General features: G+C 39.3%; 1 protein-coding gene across 4 annotated transcripts in view; it reads left to right on the top strand.

The window, feature by feature from the left end:
• FSD1L (fibronectin type III and SPRY domain containing 1 like) overlaps positions 1-15,778 on the top strand; it is a 34,961-nt gene extending 19,183 nt beyond the window's left edge. The window contains exons 7-14 of one of the 4 annotated variants that reach the window (XM_076362002.1): positions 127-336; positions 649-747; positions 3,052-3,178; positions 4,673-4,705; positions 8,420-8,517; positions 8,996-9,247; positions 9,577-9,665; positions 11,450-15,778. In XM_076362002.1, the coding sequence (XP_076218117.1) occupies positions 127-336; positions 649-747; positions 3,052-3,178; positions 4,673-4,705; positions 8,420-8,517; positions 8,996-9,247; positions 9,577-9,665; positions 11,450-11,569 (1,028 nt within the window). In that variant the 3' untranslated portion in view covers positions 11,570-15,778. The remainder of the gene's footprint in view (positions 1-126; positions 337-648; positions 748-3,051; positions 3,179-4,672; positions 4,706-8,419; positions 8,518-8,995; positions 9,248-9,576; positions 9,666-11,449) is intronic. The other 3 variants (XM_076361999.1, XM_076362001.1, XM_076362000.1) reach the window with 3 other exon arrangements.
• The last annotated feature ends 171 nt before the right edge of the window (positions 15,779-15,949 follow it).

The following is a 15,949-nucleotide window of genomic DNA, read 5'->3' as shown; positions in this document are numbered from 1 at the left end:
GATCCTCTAAAGGGAATGAGCGTTACTTGGCCAAGGGCAACTTCTGAACTCTATAAATCCAAGGAGAACAAATTAATATTCAGTCCATTCTCTTCTTTAAACTGATCTGTATATTTGTCTTTGCAGTCCCTAAAGCTCCAGAGATAGATCTAACAGCATGTCTGGTTGCTGATAACTGCATAACAGTATCGTGGAGAATGCCTGAAGAAGACAGCAGAATTGATCATTTTGTACTGGAGTATAGGAAAACCAACTTCGATGGGCTTCCTCGAGTAAAAGATGAACAGCGCTGGGAACTGATAGACTATATTAAAGCTACTGAATATACATTATCAGGTAAAGGTTTTTTTATACTTCAAAACCAAGAATATGCTTGGAAGTTTTGCAAAATACCCATTTTCCTGTATGTAATGAAGCTTCTGCTGTTTCACATTAGTCTTGGGTGGTTTGTACAATAATGGCTCTGCCTTTTATTTTGACTTTGAGGTTTTTGTAAAAAATCTTGTGTTAAATGAAGTTCACACTGATATTTAAGCTTGTTTTTTGCAGATTGAGATAAATGGAAGACAGCTACATGGAATAGATCTTAGTCTTGTAAAAATTGTCGGTAATTAATGTCAATTTAAGTTTCTAAACATTCATTTTTAGGTCTGAAATTTGATACAAAATACATGAACCTTAGAGTACAAGCTTGCAACAAAGCTGTGGCAGGGGAATACTCCGATCCTGTGACTCTGGAAACCAAAGGTAAAATTTGAAAGACCCTAACCTTAGATGTAGTGAAAACCCTGCACTTACTGTTCTGCCTTCATATATGAACTTGTATGTTAAGTCTGCTTCTGCATGAGCACTGCTGAAACGTGTCTCCTAAGTGAAAAGGAAAACAACCATTTCTGTAAAGGATTAAGAAGCTTATTGGCACAAAACTGGCCTTTTAGCATTCAGACGCTAAAAATGAGGTAGTGATACAACTTTCTCCAACAGAGCTTGACATCGGTTGTTTTGAACTGTGGATTGACAATATTATGTGCTGCTACGTCATGCCAACAGATAGCAAGAGAAGATGAATGTTGTTGCTGAGCATCGGTAGGACTCTTAGGGCATCTAAACAGTTGGTGTAGTTGGCTGGTTATTGGTACTTAGCATGTGACAGGTAATAGCTTTCTATAAATAGAAGGTGCTGAAAAGAATTTTTTTGACTTTGTAGCTGTAGATTCTAATCACTGTCAATATTAAAAAGGGCAGCTCCAAATTGCTAAAGTTATTAAGTCATTGTGTTAGAAATCAGTTGGTCTGAGGATGGTGGCTTCCTAACATCGTTTTGTAAATAAACTAGAAAAAAAAATTCTTGGAGGAGAAGTTTTGTGACAGAACACAAATCTTAACTATTATGGTGGAGATAATGATCCTGAGGCTTTAATTATAGCTAAGTCTGTAGTGTAAAGGGCAAAATGACTGATATGAACTGGATAATTAAAATATAAATTCTGTTACTTGTGAATGTTACTTCATAAAAACAAAGCTATTTGCAATTTGAATGAGCTGATGGGCATTCTGGTAACGTTTCTGAAACAATTTTAATACTCTTAAGCAACAGTCATTGTCAGATATATAGTATTCATTTAATAGCCACTTACTCCAGCACCAGAAAAATAATTCTGGTTTTGATTGTTTGGGCAGTTACCATGCTTCCCATATTATTTTTATTTCTGTGCAAATATTTAGTTTGCTTTCTTTAATAATCAGCCCATAGAAACTCAGTATCCTTGTCCATGTGCTTAACCTTATTGTTTTTAGACTTGTGTACTGTTGAGCTCTGAACTCTTAATCTCAAGTATACTTTCTTTCGGACTCAGATTATAATATCTGATGGTATTAGGACATTTACAGAATATTCTGTAAATAAACGTCTTTAGGGAACTTGGCATGTTGTATTAGTTTTGTTTTCTTGGATGAAGGACTTGGCTGCAACAAATACCAAGTCTCTTCTAGTTGCATGCATCCTCTACTGTTCTTGTATCTGCAGTTGACTTCATAGTTCAACTCTGACTGCCTGTATGTGCTACCCTGTTGTCGTGGTTTAACCTCAGTCAGCAACTGAGCACCACACAGCCGCTTGCTCACTCTGCACTCCCCGCCCCCGGTGGGATGGGGGAGAGAATTGGAAGAGTAAAAGTGAGAAAACTCGTGGGCTGAAATAAAAACAGTTTAATAATTGAAATAGAATAAAATCATAATAATGATATACAGAGCAAGTGATGCACAGTGCAATTGCTCACCACCCGCCGACCGATGCCCAGCCAGTCCCTGAGCAGCGGCCACCCCCACCCCCCCCCGGCCAGCTTTCCCCAGTTTATGTACTGAGCATCATGTCACATGGTGTGGAATATCCCTTTGGCCAGTTTGGGTCAGCTGTCCTGGCTGTGCCCCCTCCCAGCTTCTTGTGCACCCCCAGCCTTCTCAGTCGGTAGAGCATGGGAACCTGAAAAGCCCTTGACTAGTGTAAGCGCTACCTAGCAACAACTAAAACATTGGTGTGTTATCAACATTATTCTCATACTAAATCCAAAACACAGCACTGTACCAGGTACTGGGAAGAAAATTAACTCTATCCCAGCCAAAACTAGGACACCTGTCAATTTAGTATTCTCCAAGTTTGCAATCCTTATTAATCATAAACACCTTGTTGGAGAATCAGTGCTGCAGAACATGGAAAATAAGCATACCTTTTTAAATCATTCATGACTGTAAGAATCTAGGGAGTAGGCTGTAACTAGCAGAAAGCACTAGCTGAATTTAATTGCTGATACTGCAGCATTATAAAGATGAAACAACTTACTTTGTAACCTATGCACTTAAGGTAGATAGTTGGGCTTTATTTAAAGGGCTCCTTATGTTGATTACAAGCATCAGACTAAAAAGCTGATGTTTCTGTTAAGTTGAATAGTGCTCTGCTACAACTTTACTACTGCTTCTATCATTTTTTATGAATAGCCACTGTTGGGAGAGAGCATTATACCATTTCACTGTTTTGCATTTTGTCTTGACCAGCATTTGTGTTCAGTTTGGACAGTACTTCATCTCATCTGAACTTGAAAGTTGAAGATACCTATGTTGAATGGGATCCTACTGGAGGCAAGGGCCAAGAAAAAATAAAAGGGAAGGAAAATAAAAGCAGGTAAGAACTCTGTTTCGTAGATTTTTACGTTGTCTGGGATGTCTCATCTGGCAATTAAGGGAAGAGGGCGGGGAAGGGGATTAAAGCACTTGAGGACAGTGGGACACCAAAGGAATTTTCATTCAGAAATCTTTCTCTGGAAGAAATTTTGATTTTTTTTTTTTAATTTCCCTTCCCCTGTCACACAGATACGGAGGCTATTTATGGAAGCTATTAGAAATGTGTCTTAATCATTAAATAGGACTTAATTATTTTTAAAATACATTTGTTAGGGTATCGTTCAAGGTAGCGAAATAACTTGTAGATGTGGTGGGTTGACCTTGGCTAGCCAAGGTCAGATGCCCACCAAGCTGTTTTGTCGCTTCCACTCCTCAACTGGACAGTGGGAGAGAAAATATGACGAAATGTTCGAGGGTCGAGATAAGGACAGGGAGATCAGTCTGCAATTACTGTTACAGGCAAAACAGACTCTAGTTGGGGAAATTAAAGTTAATTTATTGCCAATCAAAAGTCAGAGTAGGATAATGAGAAATAAGAACAAATCCTAAAACACCTTCCCCCCACCCCTCCCTTCTTCCCAGGCTCCACTTCTCTCCTGACTTCTCTACCTCCTCCCCCTGAGCAGCCCAGGGGGATGGGGAATGGGGGTTGTGGTGAGTTAATTCATGCGTTGTCTCTGCTGCTCCTTCCTCCTCACACTCTTCCCCTGCTCTGGTGTGGAGTCCGACCCAAGCGAGACAGTCCTTCACAAACTGCTCCAGCATGGGCCCTTTCCACAGGGTGCAGTCCTTCAGGAACGGACTGCTCCAGTGTGGGTCCCACATGGGGCCACAGGTCCTGCCAGGAGCCTGCAAGTGCCAAATCAAGAGGAACAGTTGCTTGCCTTGGCCTCCTGGTTGCTGTCTTGCTGCTACTGCCCAGGGTGTGGCTGGCCACCTCTGCCACAAGGGCACAGTGCAGTATGTTGTCCTCTGTTGTTGTTCACCTGTTGTCAGCTCCTGTTGTCCACCAAGACTCCCAGCTGCTTTTCTGCAGAATTACTCTTCCTTCAGTTGTCCCCCAGCCTGTCCTATTGCGTGGGGTTCTCTCATGTGGAGAGCACTATCCATAGCTGTGAGCCTGGTGTTCAGCTGGTTCTGTACACAGCTTATGGCCCACTACCCAATCTATATCTCGTCTCTTGAGGTTTGGGCATATTGTGTGGGAATAGGTCAGAAGCCTTGCTAAAGTCAAGGTGTGAACAGTGTCCATTGCTCTTGCCTTGTCCACAGAGCTGGCTACTTCTTACTCAAAGACAATTAATTGACTTTCAACTTGCGCTTTTCGGTATAAAGAGCACCGCTTGAGATAATTTATGAACAAATACCTTCTCTTTCCTATAGGCATATACTGCCGGAAGCATGGTAGAATAAGTTTTAGTGGCATCTTAAAAATGGGGATAATTTATTGTAGTAACAGAACAGTTGTTTAATGACTACTTATTTCTGTTGACAGTGGCCAGAATCCTCTGCTGAAGAGCAATAGAAGGTGATAATATACCTCTTATTCCTAGGATCTAGCACCTAGTTTTGTTGGGAGTCTAGGCTACTTTCCTTTGCTTGATGTAGTGAGAAATAAATCTAATAGCCTTTATCAGTAACAGTACACATATGCTTTTAAAAATTATTTTGAAGTTTAATTTGGATTCATAGAGATTATGTATATATTTTCCAGTGACTAGAAAAGTCTTCCTGGAAGGATGTGTCCTAGTGTGTGGGAGACCTGATTTGCAATGGTTGGATAAGCATTATGTATTCTAGTGTTGATACAATGATTCTAGTTATTTACAGATATACTGATGCTTACTTAACCTTCTGGCACATGATGGCACGCTAAATTTTTTACAAATGCAGTAGAGAGCTCCTTTCTGGGAACTTTAAAATAAATTTTTTAGTTCTTACTTTTGAATCTGAAAACCTTTTTGCCTCTGAACTTGTGCCATAGCTGTTACCAGACATCAGAGGAAAAGAAATAAGTGTTTTTACACTTTGAAAGAGGATGAATTTTAGCCTGATGGCATGTGTGAAAAGCTTCATGGCAACTCTACTTGTAGAACCAATTGTTCAAATGAGAGCGCCTCTTTTTTGATATGTAAAGGCAGATAAAACATTCTCCTATTCCTTGTGCAATTGTGGTTTTTTAGCGTGAATTTTTTTCATGATTTTTCTGATAAAACTCCTGTTTGAGAAATTACTTCTGTCTTTGCTTTCTTGCTCTTTTTCACTGGTTTAGAAATTGTGGGACTAAAACAAATGCCCAGGTTCCTAATTTCTCGTGGGTTTTACTCCTCTGTATTCGTCCATCAGGTGGATATATCTTTGGCTTGAGATCAGCAGTAAAGAAGGGTTTGTGTAGGCGAAACAAGCTCTTAGGCTTTGCGTAGTAGAACTGCACAGCTTCATCAATTTCTGTTAAACTAAGTTTTAAAACCGTCTTGGAGATACTGCTACTTGCTCAGCAAACTCTGGGAGTCTTATACCTTGGTCTCTCTTTGTAGTTGTCAGTAAAGAACTTCCCTAGTTCTGGCCTTTGCTTTGGTAGAAGGACATGGTCACATGTTCAGCTTTGCATCTAGGCTGACCTTTTCTAGCAGGAGATTTAGATGAGCTTTGATTCTTGCAGGAGGCTTTTGTTCCCTGTTAAGAGTATCTGTGTGATGTTGTCTGCATTAGAGGGAAAATTTGAAGCTAGCTCCATAGTTGGTGGAAAAAGTTGCAGTATAATTGTTTTAAACATGAAATGTGCAGCTTTCAAGGGTCGGAAAGACACGATGGCAATAAAATGCTTAATGATCTCTAACATATTTATTAGACTAGAAGAAAGCCTCTGGATAACTTCTGATATTCCTCCTTGACTTTTCTTCTCCAAAAGACAATACATATTGCTTGGAATATGTTTTATTTGCTGAAATGGATAAGAAAACGGACTAACTGCAGTGCTGTAGGCAACAATCCTAACCATAAGATGAGAATATCTGGTCACTGAATAGTGGAAGAAATGCATCAGTTACTATACTAGCTATGAAGACTGTGCTGTATTGGAAAATGGGCACCAAACTGACTTTCTGCTATAAAATTTCCTGCCTTTCCCTATTGGAAGGGAGACTAAAGCACTGGTGAGGAAAAAAAAAATGCCCAACTTCTTTCAAACTTTTATGCCAAATATTTAACGTCATTGTTTGAACTGTTAAAGGCTGTTAGATTTTGAGTGGACAAAGCACATGCAGTGGCCATTTACAGAAGACTTGAACAAAATAAATGATATTGAGGACCTTTTAATGTCTTCCGAACTTTGAGAAAATACTAGCAAAGCACCTGCATTTTTGGTATGATGATTCTCTAAATGGCCACATCGCTTTCTGCATAACTCATTGATACTGAATCTAATAGAAAAATTTCAGCAGCTTTTGTTAGAAGTGTGAATGAATGATCTCTGATGCACTTGAAGCAGGATGGAATCTGCAAGGAGTGATGCTTCCCCCTGAAATTATGCTTTAATTCTTGGCTTTGTTTTTTTTTTCCCATGCTATCACTTGTTACCTTTTTCTTTGGTAAGTAAACTACAGCTTCCTCCATGTTAACAAAATTCAAAAGCAGTTGATGTGGTGCACCTGCACAATATACACTTAGCCCCTTCATATAACTCTTGCAAGCAATTTAGAAGCTTAGCTGTCTTCTGATAAGTACCGGCAAATTTATATGCTAAATGGAGATGCTAAAGTAGACAACCTTTTCATCAGTGATTTCTTGTAGACTGCTGTAACTGGAATAAAACAAACTTAGTTGTGAAGATGAACCAGAGATTCTAGCATACTTATGTACGACAGCTTAATACCACTCAGCTTTTGATTCCCATGTGACTTTATTTTAATGAAGGTATTAGGCAAAAGGGACATTTTCTAACCCTTTATGAAATGGTATTTAAGAACAATTCCAGAAAACTTGAAATCAGCGTTGAATGAATCAGAAAGGAAACAAGCTAAACTTCACTGTATTAGTGGACATTTAAGTAGCAATTAGCTTTATCAAATTGTAGCTGAAGAAAAAGTTGGAGAGAACTCTTTTGTGTGTGGTAACTCTTCTAAGGCTAATGTATGATAGACTACAGAAGATGAGGATTTGAAAATGACTTCTCGCATATGTATTTCAGAGACTTATTTTGTACTTTTTAATTTTTTTGCCAATGAAATTAAACTGTAAACTGCATAGCTATTTCTGAGGAGTTAAAATTCTTTGCTACTGATTGCCTTTAAAATAATAACCAGATGTGATTCCCTGGCTACTGAGGTTTAATATTCGCTATAATTTGTAAATAAGTTTCATTTTGTTTAATGGTTAAATTGCTAGGAATTATTTTTGAGGGCATAACTGAGGTATAATAAAAAGTTTGAAAACCTCAGTAGGTTAAAATTATTCTTCTATGCAACTGATTCCTCATTAGAATATTCTCCAGAGTGAAGTGTGTCTTCATTTATTTTGCTATTGCTTCCTGAGAATGCTTTTGAAAAGTATGATTAGAAAATCTAAGCCTTTCTTGATTGGGATTAGGCTCTTAAATTTTATAATGACTCTTGAGGAGTTACTCTGTGCTTCTCAGCACAATGTGTTGTGACACAATTTTCTGTAGTCTTTGATAGAGTTAATATAATCAAATAAAATCCCCACCCTTCAATATACTTTTGGTGCATTTTTTCCTTTAACACAACTGATGTTGTTTTCCCATTCACTGATATTTAAATTCCAGTATGCCAAAATGCCTAAAATTAGGCATTTTCTCATTGAATATCAGCAGTGTATTCATACTTACCTGATTGTTTTAGCTGATCTGCAAGACTTATTAGAAATCTTATGTGGAAAACCAGAAACATGAATTCTCTAAGGTTCTGCATAGTACAGGCGAAACAGTTTTATACAGGCGTTCATTCAAACCACGTGCCACATATCTGCTTTTTTTTTCCTCCCGTTTCCTTTCTAAGCTGCCTCTGAACTTGTTTGTTACAATGTCTTGTATTTTTTCTGGCTGTCATCTCTTCTCTCTCAGTTCTTGTGCATGCATACTGTTAAGAGGTGTTAAGTGGCTGAACTAATGTGTCATTTCAATAGCTTATGTATGTTTATTGCACCCTAATTGACTTGGGAAAACTTCTTTGAGTGTGCATTTCTGTAATTGAGTCCAAATCTTGAATGGTTAATTTCTTCTTAGAAGTGGTGCACCGTCTCCAAAGAGGACATCTATTAGCACAAGATCCTCAGTGAGGGGCAGCAGAGATCATTTTACTGGTGAATCATACACAGTGTTGGGTAAGGTGAACTTTTTACTTCTGTTAGAGGTGTAATGCTGTTGGAAGGGCAGATTAAGTAAGAATTTGAGGGAAAATCTACGATTGTTCAAGGCTGTGTACTTGATGCTGTCCTGCACAGAGGTAGTTTTGCATATATAATACCAGAATTCTGTGCTGCAGCAAGTGTCTTCAAGTCTGTTGAAGCTCTTCATTACAAAGCTCTTAGTGACTGACGTTCACTGCTATTAAGTGTGAGTTGATGTTAATGTATCTTGTCTCAATGAGTGTAAGTAAAAACTGTCTCATTATTGTATTTTATATTCTATTTTCTTGTAAATTTTTTTGTTCCTTATAGTTCAGATTTTTGTATTTCTAAGCCTTCACCTTAAAATAAAACAGAAAAGACATCATTGGTGCCTATAAGGAAGCAAGCATTGTAAAGCACATGTAAATATAGCAACTAAATGTGGGTTTTGTTTTGTTTTTTTTTTTGGTAGGAGACACTGCTGTTGAAAGTGGGCAGCATTACTGGGAGGTGAGAGCCCAGAAGGACTGCAAATCCTACAGCGTGGGAGTAACATATAGAAACCTGGGGAAATTTGACCAGCTGGGAAAGACTAGTTCAAGCTGGTGCATCCATATCAACAACTGGCTGCAAACCACATTTTCAGCAAAACATAATAATAAAACCAAGACTCTAGAGATACCTGTTCCAGACAGAATAGGAGTATACTGCGACTTTGATGGAGGTAAATTATAATCTATGAGATTTGGCTAAAAACTTAGTTAGCTATCCATGTCAAGTTGAAGCAGTACGAAGCTAAAGTAGTACATTACTTCCAGATTGATATAGTCTCTTAATGAAAATAAGGCCCAGAGCTGTCTGTGTAATAGTGCTTGTAATGTCAAATGACCTGGGTTCATCTATGACAGAGCTACTAACTGAGAATTTTTCAGTCATGTGGACTTTATTTAGTGTGTTCTGGAAACCTTTCCCTGGACAAGAATCAATTTTACAAAAAGTTACACAGCAATAGCATTTAAACATGTATTTCGACTTGTTTTCTGCCTCTTTTAGGTCAGCTCGCGTTTTATAATGCAAACTCAAAGGAGCTGTTACACACCTTCAGAACAAAGTTTACCCAACCATTATTACCAGGCTTCATGGTCAGTATCTATAAAATTTTGTTCAGTTTCTAGCACTGAATTCAGTTTACTGAAGACTTAATTTTTTTTAAGAAGGAAACTGGGAGCACTCTTTTTGGCTGACTAATAATTTTTAAAAATGTTTAACTGTTTTCTTTTTGACTTCATGTGACGCTTATAATAGCACTCCAGTAGGAGAACACTGCACCTGGATGTCTCATCTATGTAAATAAAAGTGATTAAATTTTTGTAGGGTAAATTAATAGCACATTCCGGTAGCTGATAAGCCTGCTACAATAATTGACCTGAACTGATGCAGATAGGAGCCCAAGATGCTGCGAGCTGTCAGAGCAGGTGTCATGAGACAGAACAACATCAGATGCTTCCCTCTGAGATACAAAACTCTAGCTTTCAAATCTTTAGAAGCTCAGTGGTATTTTCTTGCCAGTCATTTCACTGGTCTGCATAACTTTTTTTTGTGGCTCTAAGCTAATCGGTGAAAACTTGCTGCAATTCTAAAGACTCAAGCCTTGCAAAAAATGCACAGGAAAAGGATTAGTTACTGCATATTGGTTCTCCTTTAATGATTTAAGTAACTAAATTTGGAAGCCTCAACTGCGTTACAAGGTCCCATCAAGTGCATCATACTTTGGGAGCAGGGTATAGGTCTGCGAAAACTTAGGAATTTGGAGGAGGCTAGCGTGCTAGTTCATACTAACAACTCAGCTGCCTATGCACTGATCTCTAGCCTCTTGTAATTCAGCCCATAGAAAACATGGCATGGTGATTTTTAAAGTGTGATTAGGCCAATTGATAAAGTTTATTCTTCTTTTGGGCATGGAGGATGAATGGAAAAGTAGTAACTTGCCTAGGCAGCCTTACATCTAGCCTTTCCAAACACCTGACTTTTCACTTGTATCAGACAGAATTCCTTTCACAGTTTCTACTGTTGGCTAGATGTACTGACAATAAGAGTCTAGATTTAATAGCTATTTATTTGGAGGTGACTAAGCACGTTGCCTTACTGATCCTTTTCAACATATGGGGAACAGAATAGCTTCAAAACTGTTGGGATACATGTGTTAGTCATCCCTCTAGCATTGCTGAAGCTGACTCATTCAGTCAGTTCCTAAGGCATCCAAGGAAACATTTGCTTACCACACTTCGGCCTATTAGTCCGCATCTCACACAGCCCCTAGTACTTATTGATAGCAGTCTTACAGACACTACTTGGGTTAGCCTGAACAGTTAAAATAAAAATGACAAGCTACTTAATTACAGCCCTTAAATTTATCCATAAACATGGAGATACATGAAAGAATGTAACTCAGGTGTAGAATAGAGGTCACTGGCACCTGTGCTGCTGAAGCTTCTCAAAACTCAATTTTTTTGGTACTATGTTTACATTGACATAATTCTGCCATGTCATACCAAAACTAAGCACTGCTTTCAGACACTGGAGCATAGGGAGAGTATTGCTTTTCATTGTCATTCTAAGTACTTGTTGCTAGCACATCGGTCTCCAAAGAAGTTTTCCTATTAAGAGCAAGTCTTTTAGTATTAGATCTTAGACTTGGTTATAAACTTAGTTATAAAGCATAGTATGTGAAGCATCTTAGACTTTATGGTCTTAAAAATTAGCTTCTGTGTGATTAGAACGTTTTAGAGTGCTGTGACTAGAGAGCAAGAGAAGACAAATGCAGTTGCAGGATAAGTTTTGTGTTAGTTCCATTGTGGGACGGGAGAAGAGAGATGTAGGTGCTTCATAATGTTCAGAACACTGATTTATTTTTTTTCTTCCTTAGATCTGGTGTGGTGGGCTTACAGTGAGTACTGGATTGCAGGTGCCAAGTGCTGTGAAAACGCTCCAGAAAAGTGAAAATGGGTTGAGTGGTTCAACAAGCAGCCTAAACAATATTGCCTAGTAATGTCTATTAAACACTTCTATTGCTGAATGGTTTTTTTTCTGTGTAGCTGCTACTCACAGAAGCTTGTGAGCATTGGATTAAACTGGGTTTGCTACCTACTGCTGTTTAAGGCCTGGGTACTAATAGTGCAAAGGTTTGGGGCTAAAGTGTTAGGAACGTACTATGAATCCAGACAGAAATGTCAGACAGAAAACTGAACTGTTGCCTATTTGAAAAATAAGTGGAGAAATCAAGAGCTGTAACTATGTACTTTTCTAATAAGCATTTTGTTATGGGCTTTAGTATTAATTTTGTTATGAATAATATTTTTCTATGAAGAATATAACATACCATTTTCTTAGCTCTCCTAACATGAATTACTTTACTATATATTTTATTATTACTGGGCTTCCCATTAGAACTTGTGATATCAAACATGCATTTCAAAAGAATATTGATTTGCTAGCCTAACCTGGCAAAATATCACAGCAGTATGATTTCAAAAGAATGTTATAAGAAGTTGTAGGCCTGATAGGAAGAAACAGTAAGAGCAGTCTGTGATTTTTTTCTTATACAAAATCTTCCTATTTCCCATGATTAACTCATTTAAATATCATATATTTAGAGTTTGGCTCCTGTTTATCACAAATTACAGAAAATGTAAAAATTTAAAGGTATTTAAAAACATCCTTATGTCCTCAGTGAAGACGCATTATGATAGCCAGCCATTGAGCTAGGAAGTATTTCAGGTAAGAGGTTCAGAACCAAAGATCCAGAGCTTTTTAAAAACTACAGCATGGTACTGCTCTCTCAGAAGCTCTTAATTTTGGGTCATCTCTTGGCTTTCCAGTTTTGTGGCGCTATTCTGATTGGATTCTGATACTCAGCAATTCACATTGTTCATCAGATGCGAATGGCAAATTGAATCTTTGTCTGCCAATAGCAAAGCTGCAATGCAGCCAAGGCTGGGAACAAGGGTGTGAGAGCTTCAGTTTAAATGCATCTCCCCAGAGAAGATGGGGGTGGGGTGGGGTGGTGGCTATTGCTAAAACATCTTTCAGCTTTTTCTCAAGCCAGCTTCAAGGCTGGCTAAGACTTCTCGAAGAGCTGTCTCAATATCAAAGCTGGCTTTGAGCAGAAGCGGCACAAAATTCCTGGTGATAGGGCAGTATCCTCTGAGTCCAGGTGCACGCTTCTGCTACCTGTTTTGACTAGCCTAATGAGGATTCCTGGAACTTTGTGGATAAGCAGAGAAGTCCAAAAATGGCATGTTTTCTGTATCCAGCAGAAATGTAGCTTATATACATAGCATCCCACTCCTAACTTGCTACTTTGTACCATATGCCATCTATATGTGGCTCCAAGACTGGCTTTCAGAGGATCATATTCTGAAGGATCTCTTTATAGACTCCAACTTAACGCCTTCCCCTTTTTTAAGGGCAAGGAAAAAGTGGAAAGTGAGCAAATGCTTTGCCAGCTAACATACAATCTACTTCTGGATCTGTGGTTATACATTTTCATTCACAGATCAAGTGAAACGTTGAGCCTGGGTGTTCCATCATCTCAGCTCCTAGTTGGAAGCTTAGTAACAATAGTCGAATGATTTGTAATAGTGGGAGAGCTAAAAAAAATCATGTTATATTCTTTGTAGAAAATCTCAACTTTTCAATGAGAATTACTTGTGTATTATAGACTGTTTAAATCTGCTTTCTTCCCTCTAATCAAGTCCAGGAGCCTAGGAATAATTTTCAGATACACACTTGAATCAACTGTTTCCTAACTGAAGATTTTTTCCCATTATCACTTAAACTGTTTCAAATTCATGCTGATAGGGTCCGTAATGAATTGGCCCCCTTCCTACAGGGCCAAAGTACTTTTTCTTCTGTGTATCTTTTAGTCTGTAAAAAATGACCATCTAACTATGTTAAATCTTGTTAGTAGCAATGGGTCCTTTGTGTCCATCAAGATTTCTCAAGAGGAGGAGAAATTCCTTGAAACAACTCATAATAAACTGGTTATGATGTTCAGTGGAAAACTTAAATTTTCTTCTTAAAATTAATACCTACTCTAGAAAGCTTTGTTTCTCTTGAGAAATCATGAAGTTGACAGGGCAGGTGAGCCCTTAATATTAATTTCTTACCTGGAACTTGAACATCTCTAAATATTTGCATTGTGAACGAAGTTAGCTGTAATCTCTTTTGCAGAGGAAAGTGCAAAACAATTCCCAGTTTAACTGTACCTTCCTCTGCCAGTTTAGTGTTTTGGGTCTTGAAACAAAGATACTGGAAGGCGACACGGTTCTTAAATGAACAGTGACTGAATCTGTTTCATACCTTATCTGAGCTTATCTACAGATGTTGTTATTATCCAAATAGTCTGTGTAGTAATCTTAAATACTTCTTCCTCATTTCTTTCTTTTTGCTGCAATGAACACCTGACTGGGAGTTAGGGGCTTGGCTGCTACGAATTCAGTGGTATGTGAGGGAGTGAGACTTGCGTGCTTGGGCCCTGGTGGTGGTTAGAGAGAAAAGGGTTAAGACAGATGCTTCTTGTTTTGAGACTTGTTCTGCTGAACAACTGTGGTAAACAGACATGGAAAGAGGCTAGTACGTGATCACGCTGCCCAGTCATCAGCTTGATCTTGGGTGTTCAGCTACAGTTCCTATTTCAATTTCCCTTTTTGGAAAGAAAGGGAATGTTTACAATAAGTTAACGTGTAGTGAGAAAGAACCACTGTAATTCCCAACCCTACAGAAGAGCATTTAAATTATTAAGTTTTTTTAGCAAGGTGTAGTGCAACCTGCAAGGTAAATTTGATATGCACAATGTAAAAATGTAATTTTTCTTTAACACTTAGAAGAAAGCTTGAAGTATTTCCTACTGTGACTTGTGACTTGCAAGTTTTAGTTTAACTGATGTCCTAGATGAACTTAACATGTGACTTTTTACCCTTAAAGGATGAATTTGTTATATAATAGTTTGCACAGATGTCAAATTTTTGCTGCTAACAGCTAGTCCAATTCTTTTTAGTAAATGGGGATATGAAGAATTGCCTTAAGCACTTTAGATTTTTTTTTAGACTACTCTTTTTTTCTGAGCTAGTGTCTGTCCAGTACCAATATATTGGTGATACTTTGTCGCAGTTGGTGCACTGTTTGTACCTGCAGCTAGAGAGGGATGCATGCAGCCTGTGAAGTTACTTTTTCCTAGGGGAAACCACTTCAGGAACTGGAGGGGTTGTTCTTTGGCAATGGATTAGACCTTTTGAAGGTCTGTCATTTTGCCCTGTGGTTAACATTAAGTATAATATGCCTGGTGACTTTAATGTTCCCTGAGCCTCTCTGCTCTGGAGTTGATGCTGTTTGGTGGCTAGACAGGAGTTTTCTCTATGACCAAAATGAGATTTTTTATTTTTTTTTTTTTTAAAATACTGATTACTGGTAGTCTTTCAGAGTTAAAATAACTTCAGAATAACTTGTGAGGAACTGAAGGTTTCCCTTGAGTTCTTAATACATCAGAAGACTGTAGCTTTCATTGTTTCTACAGAAAGCTGTATGAGCTGCAGCAAGGGATGTTAATTTCAGAACGGATGATTTAAAACCATCCAAGTGATAGGTGCTTCTCCGAATACCAAATACAGATGGCAGAAGGTGACAGGTTTATTCTTTAGCCATCCTCTAAGCAGAAAAAGTAGAAGCTAACATACAAACCTCCCTCCCCTTGCACTCTCCCACGTTACTGCTGTTTCCTATTAAGACTGGGGAAACTAACTGGTTCCCTCAGGAAGAACATCTGACTTAGCAGTATTTTTGTCTGATAAGGATCACAGGTTATGAACGTGGCGCATATTTGATAGCCTCTCTTGAGCTCGAACAGTCTGAACGCCCTGTTGGAAGGGGAAGCCTGGATGGGGTTTTCCCTCACGGTCTCGGCACTAGGCTGAGCAGGGGTGATCCTCTGCTGCCTGGTGCCCCCGCCGCCGCCGTGCATCGTCCTGCAAGGCCTGTCCGTGCAGCCGCGGCCCGGGGTTTACCCAGCCATCGCTCGGCCGTACCTCAGGTATTCTCCATCGGCGCTTCACCCCTCGCCCCTGCGGAGAGCACCCCCAGGAAGGAGGAGGCGTCTCGCTGGTGTGCAGGGGTGCCGTAGGGCCCGCGGAGCATTTCGATGTCTTTGCCTTGTGTGTGATGCGAGCTTTTTGTATTAATACAGAAATTTGAAACCTGACGTGCCTGAGTGTTCCTCGTTTTATCCTCCTCCGTGCCGGCGTTCGGCCGCCCGCGGGGGGGGGGTGGTGGTGGTGGTAGGGGGTGTCGGGCCCGGGGACCCTCTGTTGCCGGCAGGCCTGAGGCCGGGCCCCGGCAGAGCCCCGGCGCGGGCTCGGCCCCCGCCGCGCAT

Source organism: Aptenodytes patagonicus, chromosome Z (genome assembly GCF_965638725.1).
Source record: "Aptenodytes patagonicus chromosome Z, bAptPat1.pri.cur, whole genome shotgun sequence".
NCBI classification, from domain to species: Eukaryota; Metazoa; Chordata; class Aves; order Sphenisciformes; family Spheniscidae; genus Aptenodytes; species Aptenodytes patagonicus.
Note: the sequence above shows the minus strand (reverse complement) of the source record. Positions and strands in the feature narration are given on the sequence as shown.